Source organism: Hyperolius riggenbachi, chromosome 10 (assembly GCF_040937935.1).
Source record: "Hyperolius riggenbachi isolate aHypRig1 chromosome 10, aHypRig1.pri, whole genome shotgun sequence".
In the NCBI taxonomy this organism is placed as follows: domain Eukaryota; kingdom Metazoa; phylum Chordata; class Amphibia; order Anura; family Hyperoliidae; genus Hyperolius; species Hyperolius riggenbachi.
Genome location: NC_090655.1, coordinates 262889254 through 262908460, shown reverse-complemented (window position 1 = coordinate 262908460; position 19207 = coordinate 262889254). Strand labels below are relative to the sequence as shown.

General features: G+C 44.1%; 1 protein-coding gene and 1 pseudogene across 1 annotated transcript in view; one reads left to right on the top strand and one right to left on the bottom strand.

Moving 5' to 3' along the window:
- The window catches only part of LOC137535848 (uncharacterized), a 147150-nt gene extending 142470 nt beyond the window's left edge, over positions 1-4680 (top strand). Inside the window, exon 23 of the mRNA XM_068257732.1 lies at positions 2086-4680. Coding sequence (XP_068113833.1) covers positions 2086-3980 — 1895 coding nt within the window. The 3' untranslated portion in view covers positions 3981-4680. The remainder of the gene's footprint in view (positions 1-2085) is intronic.
- The window catches only part of LOC137537150 (zinc finger protein 208-like), a 486444-nt pseudogene that overhangs the window by 262122 nt on the left and 205115 nt on the right, over positions 1-19207 (bottom strand).

Sequence of the window (19207 nt, the reverse complement as noted above, 5' to 3'; positions counted from 1 at the left end):
CTAACTATACAGATACTTACAATAGAAAATGTACATGATCATCAGTCACACAATATAGGAACAAACTGCAACACACAGGAACACCGATCTATACAGGAGTAGATAAACCTAATAGGCATACAAGAGAGAAATCAGACAGGCAATAATTAAACCAGGGTGTCAGAATACATCAGTAGACAAAGAATAGACAGAATAGCAAGGGTCAATCAATGCTGGGAGCTCATAGTACAAGAGCAAGGATCAGAGAGCATAGGAAAATGGCCAGAGTCACAACGCTACAAGAGTACCAGAATGGTCTAGCAATGTGCTGCTAGCAAGTCCACTGCAGCAATGCAGCACATTGATCAGGGGACCGTCCAGAATCTCCTCACAGTTCCATCTGCTGGTGAGTCGGGGAACTACCGGTAAGTGACACCACATTGCTCTACTAGCATAACACACATGCTATGAGCACATGTAGGTCTTGGAAACGTGGCAACCACTCCACAATAAAGGGGCAGTGCTGGACCAGGGGTAGCCAATCCCGGTGGTAGCATGAAAACAATAAGAGAGGTCCACACGATGCCGCGTTTAACTGGTGTTTCTGGACATATCCGATTACTGCATCTCAAAGCAGGCTGCTGAGCTATGATTAAGGACCAGCAGGTCTGAAACATGACAGCCTTGTGCTTTGAGATGCTGTAATTGGATATGTCCAGAAATAAACGGTTAAACCCGACATCATGCAGAACTCTCTTGTTTTCATACATATAGTTCTGTTGTCACAGGAGTAACACATTGCTTCCATTGTCTCATCAAGCTCTACATTGTACTGCTTTCCATGTATGGCCAATGCTTTTACTGTAGGGAGGGTCACTGAGACGCAAATAACTCTTTGTATGCAAATGTATTTTAAATTGTATGCAGATAATTACAATTTATTAATGACCTAGTAGATGCAGTAGTGAGCAATGTTGCTATTTTTGCAGATGATACAAAATTGTGCAGAATCATCAACTCTCAGGAAGATAGTGACATATTGCAACAGGATCTGGATAGGATGGCTATATGGGCACATACATGGCAGATGAAATTCAATGTTGACAAATGTAAAGTCATGCATTTTGGACGTACTAATGGTCTAGCACCATACAAAATAAATGGGATACAGTTGGGGACATCAAACTTGGAGAAGGACTTAAGAGTACTCATCAACAACAAGTTAAATAATCATACTCAATGCCAAGCAGCTGCAGCTAAAGCTAACAAAATGTTGGGATGCATTAAAAGGGAAATAAAAACTCGAGATGCTAGCATAATATTGCCCCTGTTTAACTCTCTAGTAAGGCCACATCTGGAATATGGAATTCAGTTCTGGGCACCACATTACAAAAAAGATATTGCAGTTTTAGAGCAGGTGCAGAGACGAGCAACAAAATTGATATGTGGGATGGAAGGTCTCACTTATCAAGAAAGGTTAGATAAACTGGGTTTATTTAGTCTAGAGAAAAGACGCCTTAGAGGGGATCTAATTAACATGTATAAATACATCAGAGGGCAATATAATAGCTTGGCGGATGAGCTTTTTGTCCCTAGGCCTTCTCAAAGGACTAGAGGACATGATCTGCGCATGGAGGAAAAACGTTTTAGCCATTTATTTAGGAAAGGGTTCTTTACAGTTAGAGTGATTAAGATGTTGTATGCATTGCCACAGGAAGTCGTTATGGCAAACTCTATACCTGCATTTAAAGGGGGCTTAGATGCTTTCCTTGCATTGAAAGACATCCATGGCTACAATTACTAGGTAATGCCTAATGATGTTGATCCAGGGATTTTATCTGATTGCCATCTGGAGTCGGGAAGGAATTTTTCCCTTTAGGGGCTAATTGGACCATGCCTTGTAAGGGTTTTTTCGCCTTCCTCTGGATCAACAGGGATATGTGAGGGAGCAGGCTGGTGTTGTACTTTATACTGGTTGAACTCGATGGACGTATGTCTTTTTTCAACCAAAATAACTATGTAACTATGTAACAATGGTCAGGAAATGTTTTTTTTCCTCTTCTCAGAGTTCTCTAACAGGAAGTGATGATGTTTTTCTATTTGCAGGGCGGAGTCCCGCCATCAGGAGCCTCTCAAAGAGTCGTCTCTCTGAATCCACAGATTGTACAACGGATGATGATGATGTGATTGGAAAAGAGTTTGCTGCAGATATCCTGGTGACCCCAAATATTCCCCCAGACTCCTCTCACCTGTCTAACCCTGAGGGGCCTCATACCCAGCACAGCTCTCCCCCTGCTGGAGGGCCTCATTCCTGTTCCACATGTGGGAAATGTTATTCTTGTAAATCAGAGCTTGTCAGACATGAGAGATCCCACACTGATGAGAAGCCTTATCCATGTGCTGAGTGTGGGAAATGTTTTAGGCGAAAATCAAACCTTGTCATACATACGAGATCTCACACTGGTGAGAAGCCCTTTTCATGTGATGAGTGTGGGAAATGTTTTAGACGTAAATCAATCCTTGTCACGCATGAGAGATCTCACACTGGTGAGAAGCCCTATTCATGTGCTGAGTGTGGGAAATGTTTTTCTTGTAAATCAGAGCTTGTCAGACATGAGAGATCCCACACTGATGAGAAGCCTTATCCATGTGCTGAGTGTGGGAAATGTTTTAGGCGAAAATCAAACCTTGTCATACATAGGAGATCTCACACTGGTGAGAAGCCCTTTTCATGTGATGAGTGTGGGAAATGTTTTAGACGTAAATCAATCCTTGTCACGCATGAGAGATCTCACACTGGTGAGAAGCCCTATTCATGTGATGAGTGTGGGAAATGTTTTAGACGTAAATCAATCCTTGTCACGCATGAGAGATCTCATACTGGTGAGAAGCCCTATTCATGTGCAAAGTGTGGGAAATGTTATGGGAGTAGATCAAACCTTGTCATACATGAGAGATCTCACACTGGTGAAAAGCCATATTCATGCACTACGTGTGGGAAATATTTCAGGCGTAAAGAAAACCTTGTCATACATGAGAGATTACACACTGGTGAGAAGCCCTATTCATGTGCTGAGTGTGGAAAATGTTTTTCTTGTAAATCGGAGCTTGTCAGACATGAGAGATCCCACACTGATGAGAAGCCTTATCCATGTGCTGAGTGTGGGAAATGTTTTAGTCGAAAATCAAACCTTGTCATACATACGAGATCTCACACTGGTGAGAAGCCCTTTTCATGTGATGAGTGTGGGAAATGTTTTAGATGTAAATCAATCCTTGTCACGCATGAGAGATTACACACTGGTGAGAAGCCCTATTCATGTACTGAGTGTGGGAAATGTTTTTCCCAAAAATCACCTCTTGTCAGACATGAGAGATCTCATACTGGTGAGAAGCCCTATTCATGTGCAAAGTGTGGGAAATGTTATGGGAGTAGATCAAACCTTGTCATACATGAGAGATCTCACACTGGTGAAAAGCCATATTCATGTGCGGAGTGTGGGAAATATTTTAGGCGTAAAGCAAACCTTGTCATACATGAGAGATCTCACACTGGTGAAAAGCCATATTCATGTGCTGAGTGTGGGAAATATTTTAGGCGTAAAGCAAACCTTGTCATACATGAGAGATTACACACTGGTGAGAAGCCCTATCCATGTGCTCAGTGTGGGAAATCTTTTAGTTTTAAATCGGGCCTTGTTAATCATGAGATAGCTCACACTGGTGAGAAGCCCTATTCATGTGCTGAGTGTGGGAAATGTTTTGCACAGAAATCACATCTTGGCAGTCATAAGAAATCTCACACTGGTGAGAAGCCTCATTCATGTGCTGAGTGTGGGAAATGTTTTGCACAGAAATCACATCTTGGCACTCATAAGAAATCTCACACTGGTGAGAAGCCTCATTCATGTGCTGAGTGTGGGAAAGGTTTTATACAGAAATCAGACCTTGTCAGACATGAGAGATCTCACCTTATGAAAAGCCCTATTATCGTGTGCTGAGTGGGAAATGCAAGTGTCACCGCACTTCAGACACTTGTGTTGAGTGTGGGAAATGTCTTGGCCAAAAGTGTTCTGATACACTTTGTCTATTTTTTTTGTGCACAAGGAAGCATAATTACACAGCATCCCGAAGACGCTTTCATGTCACTCAGTGTATTTGTTTGTAAAGCATTAATGTCCCTGAAATGAGGTGACATGGTGAGATAAATATATACACATGTAGTACTAAGCCTAGTTAAAACTTGCCTGTCTTCACTTTTTATATTTTCCATTGGAAGGGTTGATAAACAAGAGTTAATATCTATGAAAATGAAGCAGGTTTTGCAGTCACATGCAGCCATGGCTCTACTGAAGAGTAAATTAAAGCATAAAACACATATCTGGCTGAACAAACTGCCTGATAACCAGAAAGGGCTGAAAAGTGAATTATTTGCTTTTGTTGGAAGCTGAATGAGCCAGATTTTATATCACACTGAGGTGGCTGCTTTGTACAATTCAGAGTCAGAATATAACCCCTCTACATTTAGAATAAGAATGTGAGACTCCAGGAAAGTTCTATATGACATTGTTATTTACCTACTTAAAGCTGCAGATGTGGGAATATTAGACGCTCCCATTTATCCAGACTGAGTGAAGGAAAGTACATTTCTGTGTTTCTGTATTTTTGTTTTACAATTAAAAAAAAAATATATGAACCTCTTTTTGTTTTAGTTTTTGTGTGTGCGTATCATTGGCTGAGCTTTTGCAGAGGGTTGAAACTGTTCAATTAAAATAAAGTAAAACAATAAAATAACTTTTTTCCCCCTAAATAAATACATCCCTATTTGTGCCCCTATAGATGGCTTGCTCCAGAGTTATCACGTATAAACCGATCTAGCAGTCTGCAGTTTGGTATAATAGCAGCTCGGGGTCCCCAACTTAGCCCCCCCCCCCACTAGCACTAATAGCTGCACAAGCAGCGGACAATGTCCTTACTGTGCATGTATCTGCTGCTTACACCGCCTCCTGTGTGCTGGTAACTCTCACCTGACATGCTCAGGAGTGACTCTCTCTGTTCCCTCGGCAACATGTCATCACCTCCTACTCTGGGAGGGGCATCAATCATGCAAGGAGGGAGGGAACAGAAACAAAGTCCATGAAAGACACAAGACAGGGAGGAAGTGATGTCAGTTTTTTTCCTCACAAGATGGAAATAAAACAAAAACAGAGAAATTAAGATTTATATTTTATTGGTCAAATATCTACGAAACCTGCCAGAGAAAAATACTGCAAACTAGATAGGTAAGGGAGGTAATTAATTTGCTATTGGATAATATGATTTTTATGTATTTATTTTGTATGAACTTTCAACTCCTTTTAAAATAGCAACTTCCTTCCAATATTTTCCATGTGATTTTGAAATAGTGTTTCTGCAGTGAAATGACATTTATTGGGTATCAGTATGTACTATGCATTATGCATCATAACAAGATTAGACCGGTGCAGAAATGTGTCTCCCCAACAGTGATATCAGTGCTTAGCTGAGCCTCCTTTTGTAAATATAACGGCCCCTAGAGGCCTCCTATAGCCTTTTATGAGAGTCTAGATTCTGGATGGAGGCAATTTTACCATTCTTCCATACAAATCTCTCCAGTTCAGTTACATTTGATGGCTTCTGAGCATGAACAGCCTTCTTCATATCATCCCATAGATTTCCCATGATGCCCAGGGGCTGTGACACCCATTCCAGAACTTTGCTTGAAATATAAATAAGGGAAAACTGAGAGCCCAATTAAAAAAAAATATATGAAGAGTGATACTTACAAAGGTAACCACTGTATAGGCAGGTGAGGAGAGCAAACCCCACCCCACTCAAGGTAAGAATCAGAATCGATCCTTTTTCTTGATCTGTGTGTTGTCTGTAACCATTCTCGCAATCCTCCACATATGCAACTTCTGTATTTTTCTTGGCCTGCCAGAGTTTAAAGGGAGTCTGAAACCAAAAAAACCCCAGATACTTCATACAGAGAGGGAAGGCTCTGGGTCCTTTAGAAGCTTCCCATTTTTCTCCTCATCTCATCATTCCTGCACTGGCTCCGCCGTTACCAGTCTCTGATTGATAGGGTAGAGACTGTTCTCTTCTGCTGTAGGAAGCTTCGGAAGTATTCCAGAACACTTAGGCTCCCGAAGACAGGCTGCTCCATGCTGCGCACGCGGGAGCGCTCTCTCGTGCATGCGCAGTACAGAGATGCCCTGGAGCACTTGGAAACAAGAAGATCGTGGAGGTGGCACACCTTACCCAATGAATGGGTGCATAGCCTGTAGGTGCTAAGCCAAGGCACCCGGTACATCAACAGTCAAATATGGATTCAGGTTAGCACACCAACTTCAGGATGCAAACAATTCTATTTATTGCTTCATCAGCATGTATGCATTGGCAATTGTTTTGGGGCCAAGGCGGGTCCCCTTTTTCAGAGAGTGCAGATAAAAACGTTTTTATCTGCACTTTCTGATGAAGGGATTGCGCCGTGGCCCCGAAACAATTGTCAATGCATAAGTGCTGATGAAGCAATAAATAGAATTGTTTGCATCCTAAAGTTGGTGTGCTAACCTGAATCCATATTTGACTGGAGCACTCGGGCTCCTGAAGACTTTGAAGAGATTTGAACGAGAGAATGAAGACAAGAATTGGAAGGCTGTGTAGGACCCAGAACCTTCCCTCTCCTTAGGAAAGGATCTGTTTTTCCTATACAAATCCACACAGCATACCATAAGTTAGCCCCACCCCCTTAAAGGGACACTTAAGTAAAAAAAAATGAGTTTTACTCACCTGGGCTTCCAATAGCCCCCGGCAGCTGTCCGGTGCCCTCGCCGTCTCCCTCCGATCCTCCTGGCCCCGCCGGCAGCCACTTCCTGTTTCGGTGACAGGAGCTGACAGGCTGGGGACGCGAGTGATTCTTCGCGTTCCTGGCCACAATAGCGCCATCTATGCTGCTATATCATATACCATATAGCAGCATAGAGGGTGCTAATGTGTCTGGGAACGCGAAGAATCACTCGCGTTCCCAGCCTGTCAGCTCCTGTCACCGAAACAGGAAGTGGCTGCCGGCGGGGACAGGAGAATCAGAGGCAGACGGCGAGGGCACCAGGGAGCTGCAGGGGGCTATTGGAAGCCCTAGATGAGTAAAACCCATTTTTTTGTTTGACTTAAGTGTCCCTTTAACTCCCTCAGAACACGTAACTACAAATTTAAAGATGGCTGATTGACTCGCCACTTTTTTTTCACCTTTACAATTCCCTCAGGACTGAAGATGCAGGGATATGACAACTTTACACATTTTTATTTTACTCTTACCAGGATGTGTTCATATGGCCCCTGCTCACGTTCGGTCCCTCTCCTGAGTGAATGATGCTTTCATCCTATGTAACCTTCTAATGAGAGACCTCTTCTGCTGGTCTGTGGGGTAAAAGCGATATCCTCCATTTTGGAGAACGATGGGCAGAAGAATGTTGAGACTGCAGGTTCCTTTACTTTCCGGCAATGGCCTCAATTCTGGTACGCTCACCGTCCGGTTTACCGCATAAGTAGTATTTTACAGCATAAATTAAAAGCAGTTTGCTATTCTGGTAGATTTTAGTCATAATTATCTCATATGGTAAAGTAGGTCACAAAATGTGCGATATTTTACCAGAAGTTGGAATCCTCATGGAAATTAGGGGCCATGTTAGCACATAATTTACCGATCAGTTTAAGACCTGCCTGTACCGGGAGGTAAAGTCAATATGTGTGCATTTTGCAGTTTTTAGTGAAGTTCCTATTCAATTCCTATTGCGGTTTTAGTGTCATTCCTAATCAGGCTGTGTAATAGAGAAGAATAGTAGAAATAAAACTCCAAATATTTACTGGATTTTTTAAAAAAAATAGGGGATGTCTATACATATACTTTCCATAGGTTGCTACGTAACCAAATACACCCCCCCCCCCCAAAAAAAAAAAACCCTTTCCAAAGAGTATTCTAAGTTATGGAAGACAATTAGGGCCCTTTTCCACCAGCGCTGGCTGAATCGCAAAAACGCAAACCGCTAGCGATTTTACAATCGCTACGGTTTGCTTTTTAACATAAGAATCGCGGTAGGTCATTTCCACTACCGCGATTCGTTTTTTACTTGATCGCGATCGCGCCGCGGAGCGACTTTTTCCGCGATTTTGCTATGCAGTGCATAGCATAGCAAAATCGCGGCCGCGAACGTCGGGGAATCGTCGGTATTTGCGATTCAGCAATCGCTAGCGTTCAGCGTGAACGCTAGCGACTGCAAGTGGAAAAGGGCCCTTAAAGACTATTATTATTGCCTGCTGAAATACCACACATTTTCAGAAATGCAGAGAAATCTTTCAGAATTGCCTTCTCCCCGCCCCCCCAAAGGGAGGAAAATACCCCATGAGGTGTCTTACAGACAAATTTTACCTCATGGAGCTACCAGGATTGAGGCCATTGTATTTGCTATTTCCCAGGCTTGCAGGAATCGAAAGGAGAACCGCCCTTAGAAATTTGCTTCATCTCTTGCATTCCATTGCGAAGAGAAGGTGGGATAGGTAGCTTCCTCTGTAGTCATCAGGCCGTCTAGAGCTGTGCTCCACAAACATCAGGAGGCGTACTGATGTCACGCACGTTCATGCACAACCCGCAAGATGCAAAGTGTGGCATAAAGGAGGCTGGAACATGCGCAATGGCGCTGATCAACCGAATGCTGATGGCTTCTTGGAGGAGGTAGGGGGGAGTATCACTCATGGCTCCCTTTTGTTCAAGACTACATTTACTTATAAACAATACCTATATGCTTCAGATCCTGCTGCACAGCCCATTCAAAGGCAGAGTGCCTTAAAGCAGTACGATCAGCCATACTATGCCAGGGAAAAAAACCACATATATAAGTAGATAAATACTTGAGCTACTTGCATAACACATGTATTATACTGTCCACGTTTTGATTTCAGCGAATGTTATATAGTAAATGACGAGAATTCTGTTCCTGGTGGGGACCATGTCTTTTGCCCACAGTTAAGGCTAACTCGTGATGTCATTTCTGCCCTTTATTTTTTTTCTTCGTCGCCTCAGCTTTGCTTGTAAACACAAGTGAGTAGGGGATTAGGATTCAGATAAGCAGCTAACAGGGAAATAAAGGGAAGAGGAGGAATAGATTATAGAGAAAAAGAACCCCCAGCATGCAATTCTTTGGCACCGACTACTAAAGAGCCAGTGCTCCTTAAGTATGTGATAACTCCAAATCATAACAGCAGAAAAAGTTTTGAATGCAGGACTAGCATCTTTATCACTTAATACACTCAGACCAGTTGCTGTTGAAATTTGTTTTTTATGGTGACAATACCGCTTTAACAGGTGGTGTCACAAACAGGGTTTGAGGACAGTTTGCAGTGAGACAGACACTGGGACCAAGGAATAAGGTGCAAAAAGGTTTTATTAAGACCAGATAGTGCATACAATATAATGCAAAATAAGTGCAACCACATGCATGCACACCATAACAGAGCAATCACCATGCAAATATAATCAATGTGCAATACGCCAAGAACCATATCTAACTAAGTATATACAGGAAATATACACTGGAGCAATATATACAACAAATCACAGTACAAGGGAGCTGGCAGAAATCATGGTCAGAACAGAATACAGATTCAGTAACAAACCAATTGCAGTACAAAGAAGCAGGCAGGAATCGGGGTCAGTCAGAATATAGATCAGGCAACAGAGTAACAGATACAGAATTTCAGGAGAACCAGGATGTCCAGAAGCTCAGATTTGGAAGCACAGTTCTGGCAATCAGTAGGAAGAAGAGGCAGTTTCTAAATAGTCCAGTAATAAACAAGATGCTTTTGATGGATTGCAGAAATTCAGGGCTGCTCAGAGTCCTCAGAGCCCTCTGCTGCTGGCACAATGGAAGTATATGAAAGTCCAGGTCAATACTGCCACCAGCAGGCAGAAAGCGACACAACATGGTTCCTGACAGGTGGGCTCTTACATTCTATGCTGCTCAGTTCTTCTAGGAACTTTAACAGCGAATGCACTGTTTCCTATTTGCATTTGAGTATGGAGCATGCCCAAGTATCAGACCAGCCCAACAATGATTGGTAAGAGTTGTTAGCATTGTAAGTATATTGGTAAGACGAGGTGATAACTGACAAAAGCTTTTGTTTTTGTCAGGGTCTAGTCCTAGGAAAAGAAGTGAGTGGACTCACTCCGCAAAACTTTGCATGCGCGGTGCGCCAAAAAATGGGCATGGTCAAGCATAACGTGGGCGTGGTAATGGGTGGGGCCAAATATACATGACCTTAGCAGTAATGTAAAAGGTCTGCCGGGGAAGTTTGAGCTCTGCTGTAGTGTATCCCCCAAAAGTAGGTGTAATCTGACAGCATTTCACCAAAAAGACACGTAATCTGGTAGAAGTTCCTCCACAATAAAGATAATATGGCAGTGGTTCCCCCAAAATATACAATGTGGCAGTACACATAATCTGGAAGAAGTTCCCCAAAATATGCGAAACCTGACAGCGGATCATCCAAAATCCACGTAACACCCAAAATACATGTAATCTGGCAGCAGTGGTCCCCCAAACATACATAATCTGGCAGCAATTCCCCAAAGTACGCAAAATCTATCAGCAGCCATTCCCCTAACATACACATAATCTGGCAGCGGTTCCCCAAAATACACTTAATCTGTTAACAGATCTGGCAGCAGTGGTCCCCCAAACATACATAATCTGGCAGCAGTTCCCCAAAATACGCGAAATCTATCAGCAGCCATTCCCCTAACATACACATAATCTGGCAGCAGTTCACCAAAATACACTTAATCTGTTAACAGTGGTTCCCCAAAAATGCAGATAATCTGACAGCAGTTCCCCCAAAATAGGTACCCCCAGCATAGGTAGCCAGATCTACAGGTGTCCCCAGTATAAGAAGCCATGAATATAGTTGTACCCAGAATATGTAGCCAGGTGTATAATGTCCCCAAAATAGGTAGCCAGGTGTATAGATGTCCACAGAATAGGTAGCCAGGTGTATATGTTCCATAAGTAGCCAGGTGTGTAGTAGTCCCCAGTATATGTAGCCAGGTGTATAGCTGTCCCCAGTATATGTAGCCAGGGGGTATATATGCCCAGTATATATAGGCAGGGGTATATGTCCTCAGTATATATAGCCAGGGGGATATGTGCTCAGTATATTTAGGCAGGGGTATATGTGCCCAGTATATGTAGTCAGGGGTATACAGTATGTTCCCAGTATATGTAGCCAGGGGGATAAGTGCCCAGTATATGTAGTCAGGAGTATATGTGCCCAGTATTTGTAGTGCTTACCTGAAGAAAATTTATGCGTGCTCTAACACCAAGTCTTAACCCTAGCAAGTCTGGCTCTGCAAATCTGGCTCAATTGGCTATTCATGTGCCCAGTATATGTAGTCAGGGGTATACAGTATGTGCCCAGTATATGTAGTCAGGGGTATATGTGCCCAGTATATGTAGTCAGGGGTATATGTGCCCAGTATATGTAGTCAGGGGTATATGTGCCCAGTATATGTAGTCAGGGGTATATGTCCCCAGTATATGTAGGCAGGGGTATATGTGCCCAGTATATATAGCCAGGGGGATATGTGCCCAGTATATGTAGCCAAGGGGATATGTCCCCAGTATATGTAGTCAGGGGGATATGTGCCCAGTATATGTAGTCAGGGGTATATGTGCCCAGTATATATAGCCAGGGGTATATGTCCCCAGGTAGCCAGGTGTCCCCCCCAGCAGGAGGGGAGCAGTGCAGAGAAGGAGAGCTGTGGGGACAGTAGGGAAGTACGGACGTCTCCCCCCCCCCTCCCCTCTTCCCTCACCTAGGGGCTCTCCTTCCTAGATCTCCCCTCCGGTATTTTTAAAAATCGGCAGCTAAAGTGGGCGGAGACGAAGTCGCTCTCTGTAGGATCAGAGGCAGAATAAGAAGTCTTTCTCTGTAGGACCAGAGGTAGGATAAGAAGTCGCTCTCTGTAGGATCAGAGGTAGGATAAGAAGTCGCTCTCTGTAGGATCAGAGGTAGGATGAGAAGTCACTCTCTGTAGGATCAGAGGTAGAATAAAGGGGCCCATACACTCAGCCGATTTTCTGGCCCGACCGATCGATCCCGATCGATTGATCGTTTGCAAATCGGTTGGCCAATCGACCAATCGATGGCTGATTTCGATCGATTTCGATGGATTTCTGTCGAACTGGCAGGGTGGAAAATTTAGGTCGATCTGATGAGATTGCTTATCAGTTTGCATTGGCCTTAATGGAAATCTGATGGCAAAAAAATGCCATCAGATCGAATTTCAATAGATTTCAAACTGAAATCTATTGGAATTCTATCCTGGTAAAAAATGTTCTAAAAACGCATCAGATAGATCATCAGATGCATTTCTTATCTATCTGCTGCCAATCTGACGAGTGTATGGGCACCTTAAGAAGTCTTTCTCTGTAGGATCAGAGGTAGGATAAGAAGTCACTCTCTGTAGGATCAGAGGTAGGATAAGAAGTCGCTCTCTGTAGGATCAGACCACATACGCAGAAGAAAAGTGTCCCGCCGTGACACTATCCTGGTAAGCTGATGCCGCCTTCCAGTTACACAGATTGACAGTTTTTCACTGAGAGCACTAGGACATGCAGAGTTTTTTGATTGTTACCATCAGGATGTGTTTTGGATGGTATAGACATAGTTAATTATAGTGTGATATTTAAGTGGGTGTCTCTGTGCGGACGCATGCCATTCGTGGGTGCGGTGGCCTGTGTGTGCACGGATGTACCCAGGATTAGACACATTGGTTTGTTATTTAGCCTGTCTTCATGGGCGTCCGCACGTATGGCAAATTGGGGCATCTGCCCGACCCCGGCCGCCCGCTGCCCCCCCCCCCCCCTGGCCGCGTGCCCATGCGGCCAGCAAGAGGGGAGCAGCGCTTAGAAGAGGGAGAGCTATGGGCATAGTGGGGAAGGGCGGACGTCTCCCTCCCCCTTCCCTCACCTTAGGGGGCTCTACCTCCCTCGCTCTCTCTCCCCTCCGGAGTCCGGAACGAAATGTGCAGTGGCTGGGCAGCGGGCGCCGGGCGGAACTTACCTCGTCTCGCTCCTGCGCCGGAAGTTCTGGTGCCGCACTCTGGTCTGGACCAGACCAGAGTAACGGCTAATCCATCCGGCGCCTGCGACGAGATGAGGTAAGTTCCGCCCGCTGCCCAGCCGCTGCACATTTCGTTCCGGACTCCGGAGGGGAGAGCGAGCGAGGGAGGTAGAGCCCCCTAAGGTGAGGGAAGGGGGGGAGACGTCCGCCCTTCCCCACTATGCCCATAGCTCTCCCTCTTCTCTGCGCTGCTCCCCTCCTGCAGGGGCACACCTGGCTACCTATTCTGGGGACATATACACCTGCCTACATATACTGGGCACATATACACCTGCCTACATATACTGGCCACATATACACCTGCCTACATATACTGGGGACATATACACCTGCCTAAATATACTGGGGACATATACACCTGCCTACATATACTGGGGACATATACCCCTGCCTACATATACTGGGACATATACCCCTGCCTACATATACTGGGACATATACCCCTGGCTACATATACTGGGGACATATACCCCTGGCTACATATACTGGGGACATATACCCCTGGCTACATATACTGGGAACATATACACCTGCCTACATATACTGGGACATATACCCCTGCCTACATATACTGGGACATATACCCCTGGCTACATATACTGGGGACATATACCCCTGGCTACATATACTGGGGACATATACCCCTGGCTACATATACTGGGAACATATACACCTGCCTACATATACTGGGGACATATACACCTGCCTACATATACTGGGGAAATATACACCTGCCTACATATACTGGGACATATACCCCTGCCTACATATACTGGGACATATACCCCTGCCTACATATACTGGGACATATACCCCTGCCTACATATACTGGGACACATACCCCTGGCTACATATACTTTGGACATATTCCCCCTGGCTACATATACTGGGGACATATACCCCCTGGCTACATATACTGGGGACATATACCCCTGGCTACATATACTGGGGACATATACCCCCTGGCTACATATACTGGGGACATATACCCCTGGCTACATATACTGGGACATATACCCCTGGCTACATATACCCCTGGCTACATATACTGGGGACATATACCCCTGGCTACATATACTGGGACATATACCCCTGGCTACATATACTGGGACATATACACCTGCCTACATATACTGGGACATATACACCTGCCTACATATACTGGGAACATATACACCTGCCTACATATACTGGGCACATATCCCCCTGACTACATATACTTGGCACATATACCCTTGACTACATATACTGGGCACATATCCCCCTGGCTACATATACTGGGGTCATCTATACCTCTGGCTACATCTACTGGGCACATATACCCCTGGCTACATATACTGGGCACATATACCCCTGGCTACATATACTGGGCACATATACCCCTGGCTACATATACTGGGCACATATACCCCTGACTACATCTACTGGGCACATATACCCCTGCCTACATATACTGGGCACATATACCCCTGCCTACATATACTGGGCACATATACCCCTGGCTACCTGTTCTGGGGACATCTCTACCACCGGCCACCTATTCTGGGGACATCTATACCACTGGCCACCTATTCTGGGGACACCTATAGACCTGGGGCTACCTATTTTTGGGGAACCACTGCTGTCAGATTGAGTGTATTTTGGGGGACTGCTGCAAGGTGAGAGGTGTCTACCATGTTAAGTGGGCATTCTGCCTATTTATGTGAAATGCTGTCTATTTATGTGCCTCATGACTGCTGAATTTGTCTTGTTGGGGGCCTCATGGTTACTGAATTTGTCTTGTTGGGGGCCTCATGATTTGTTGGGGGCCTCAAGATTGCTGAATTTGTCTTGTTGGGAGCCTCATGATTGCTGAATTTGTCTTGTTGGGGGCCTCATGATTGCTGAATTTGTCTTGTTGGGGGGGGGGGGGGGGGGGGGGCTCATGATTGCTGAATTTGTCTTGTTGGGGGTCACATGATTGGTAACTGCGAGACTATGGAAAAAGATGAATCATGATCATATGAGACAATAACATTAAGCCTACTTTTTCACCTTTTTAAAACAGAAAATGAACCTGGGAGGTTCTAAAAAAATGAATACATTTTTCAGGAGTACGATGGATGAAATTGTTTATCTTCACAGTTTATTTTCAACTTGAATTTTCCATAATGTTCATGTATGAGTTAAAACGTTTGTATTTAGTTTAAATTGCTGTTGGCACTTTGTGATAGTAAAGTGACTTTGCAGTTTGGGCACTCAACCTCCAAAAGGTTCGCCACCACTGTCCTAATCTAATGTCCCACCATTGCTAAGTTCATGTAAATTTGTCTCCACCCACGACCACACCCACATTCTGGTTCATGACCACACCCATTTTTCGGCATGCCGTACCCCAAATGTTCACCGCGGCGCTGCACGCGCCGCCCCGCTTATTCCTCCCCCCTTTTTGCCCCCCCCCTGGAAATTTTTCTGCGGATGCCCATGTCTGTCTTTTGCATTTTGTATTTTGTATACTGTTCTACATGTGTGTTTAACTTTATTGGGATACATGGGACTTTTGCACAGCTGTCATTTTGCACATTAACTATTTGCACATATATGTGCAGATATAAATTTTTTATTTATATTGCGCCAACATATTCCGCAGCCCTTTACAAAGCACAATAAAATGACAAGGGGAACATAGATACAACTAACAAATGTACAGCAGAGTTCCAAGCAGCACAAATATTGTTACAAAAACAGTAAACATTAGGAGGATGACCCTGCCCTTGCGAGCTTACAATCTAATGAGATAATGGAATATAGTGCAGAGAAAAAGCTGATGACCATTGACTGACTACCCAAGGGGAATTTCCTAATGCTTCTATTGCTGTCTGTGATTCAACAGCTATTACATCCGGTGAGCGCATTGTATATACATTAAGTGTGCTTCACTGAGGGTGGGTTTCACTGCAGCTTTGTCACTGTGATAAGGTGAAGGTGCAACAGAATCTAAGAAATACTACACTATATTGCTGTTTTTTTTTGTTTTATTTCCCTTATATATGTCTCATCTGGGGGCATATGTCTGCAGAGCAATGTGGATAATCCATATTGAAGGACTTGTGGAACTTTCCATGTGAACAGTCATTTGGAATTCCGTATAGAGCGCTTACACCTATATTAACAATTATTCTAGAAAAATGGATCTACCTTAAAAAAAAAAAAAAAAAACACCCAATTTATTATCTTCAGTGTATGACTTTATCCAAGAAGCCTTACCATAGGCTTACCCCTCCCTGGTGCAGTAGGTGGGAATCAGACCTGGGTTTTCGCCTGGAGGGAGATAAATGGAATAAAATCTTCCACAATAACTGGAAATATCCAAACCAAAAACCACAGTTATTGCAGTATAAAACTGTGGCCAGATGCCATCTCACTCCAGTTAGGATGGCCAAATTCTCACAAGAAAAGAATGAAACATGAGGTGTGATCAAGGGAAAGGTAATGAGCTCCACATGTGGTGGAGATGCCCAGTCATTCAAACATTTTGGTCAGAAATGGGGTGTTTTTGAAAGTCTAATACTAGCTTTCCGCCTCTCACTGGGTGGAGCGATCTTTGGTCTATCCAATGACAAAGGGGACAAACAGTCTAAACAGTTGGAAGAAGTTGTCACCCTAGTAACATGCAGTATTATAATATCATCCACATCAGAGGCATACCTGAGGCCACTAAACCCCCAGACATCATGGCAATGACAGTGGCAATATTCAAATTCTTGGAACACAAAATTGAGCTTGACTGAGCACACAGAGCCCTCAGCCCACCTAGCACTGACCCTGCATGACCTTGTGATATTAAATTAGATGCTTCCATATGCAACGTGTTTTGCAGGTCATAATCCCGCTTCATTATGCAAATAATGGAGTGAACTGGGGAAAATGTCAGAGAACACATGACTCAGGACCCACAAAATCAATATCTTAGCAATGGCATTTTGAGGATTAAAAAAAAATGAAAATTGACACATTCAAATATATCTATATGTGGGTATACAGGTTATTAGAGGGTGCACTTTATATATAAAAAAAAACAAGTGGGTATCATACATATAAAGAAAGGGCATATGCATCAGGTGGGGAAGGCGTTATATAAAAAAATATCTATGGAAAGAAACTTTTATCAACCTCTTTACTACAACACCATTTCCTTTGAACAGAGATGTTCGTGTATATCATACCCAGAGGCGTATCTAGAGGGGTGCAGGCATGACTAATGCCATGGGCGCCACTGCACCATGGGCGCCATGCCTGCCCCTGTGGTATGCCACCATGCCTGCCCCCATGCCTCCTCATCACTCGGACCTCAGATCAGCTTAATTCTGTTATCTGGAGAACATGGCTACTTAAATTATTTATGTAGGGCATACTTGGCTTAGTGTTAGAAAAGAGGACAGTGAGAGAATAAGAGATATTTCCAAAAAAGTAACTTCAGCAATATCCCGAGCCAAAAAGCACTGGCAACCATAACACATGTACACAAGAAAGGATGCTGCTTTTAGAGGAGAAGGGTGCTCTGACAAGGAAGGGGGGTAAGAGAGAGGGCGCAATTTTTTTTTTTGCCATAGGCTCTATATTACCCAGGTACACCCCTGATCATACCATAGTGAAAATGGCAGTGCTGTAACAGAAATACCATGTCCAAAATAAGTACAAGTTACATGATGGTCTGCCTTATCAATCAAGTGTGCAGCAGGGAGTAAGAAGGATAGGGAGAACCTGTATATTAATAAAATGATAGCACTTACCAAACAGGGTCTGAACAGCAGCCAAGCTCCTTGTGCCTTTAGCTACTGCCGGGCCGCATATATAGGATAGGAACTGCAATAATTTGTGATATTATCTGCAGAATTCACTTCTATAAAGAAAAAGAGGCTCTCATGGTAGCACCTGGACAGCAGACAGGGGCGGAGAAATAAGGGTTGCAGAGGTTGAGACCACATCGGGGCCCTTGGAACAGAGGGGCCCCGAAGGGCTCTCTCTCAACTGCAGTATAAGCTGTGTATTGGTCCTGTGCTCATAATAATCACTTCTATAGATAATTTCAATAGTGGTAATCATTATCAAACTGTTCCCCATCCCCTTCTTGCACCTCTGACACTGTAGTTGCCATTGGCAGGTTTTGTTTTGCGCCGTTCTAACGATTGTGGAATTATCTCCGTGGTCAGCGCATAACATGTGCGCCGACATTGCGGAAACACTCCACAAGCGTTTAGATAAGGGAACCCAGCTTTGGTGCAAATGCACCTGTAGAGAGGAATTCCAACCGGCAGATGGAGCTGTGGAGTGCAGAGGAATAAACCCTAGTCTGCACAGCCCTAGGTGCCAGACGGAGATTGTACAAAGTGAAGCAATACAGGGCAAGATAGCCTCTCGAGAGAGAGTGAGCACAGAGACAGAATGTATGCATGTCCACCAATCTAGTCACCACCCGGCGACGGTTGACATACAACAGCGAAGACCAAAGTGAGAAAGCAATCGCAAAAATGGCGATTGCTAATAGTGACACAAGACTGAGTAAAAACAGATCATAGAGTGAATAAAGACAAAACCAATTAACAAACTGCAATCGAACACGAAGGAACTGACAGGGCTAGCTAAACGCGGTCACCACACGTTAAGTGCAATAGCGACAAAGCGCGTTCAAGGCACGGTCGCCGCACATTAAGCGCAACAGCGACAAAGCGTACCAACCCTAGCTAACTATTGAACACAGAAAATGACGACAGACAAATAACGTGAATGCTTGCTAATCGGTTGCCTCACCCCAGACAAGAGCAAGCGTTCGTGCTAGACAAGACACACAAAAGGAGTAACCAGTAGCAACCACAGCTAAGGTTATACTCCAAGAGTCAAACAAGGAAGATCCACCGCCTTTACCGCTAGGGCGAATGCGATCCAAACAAACAAAGTGATTCACTATCAGCCGCCATTGGAGAAAGTGCAATCGCGACAGATAAGACAAGACAGAACCAGGCCATACAGATAATTAACAATCTGACTGCACTAG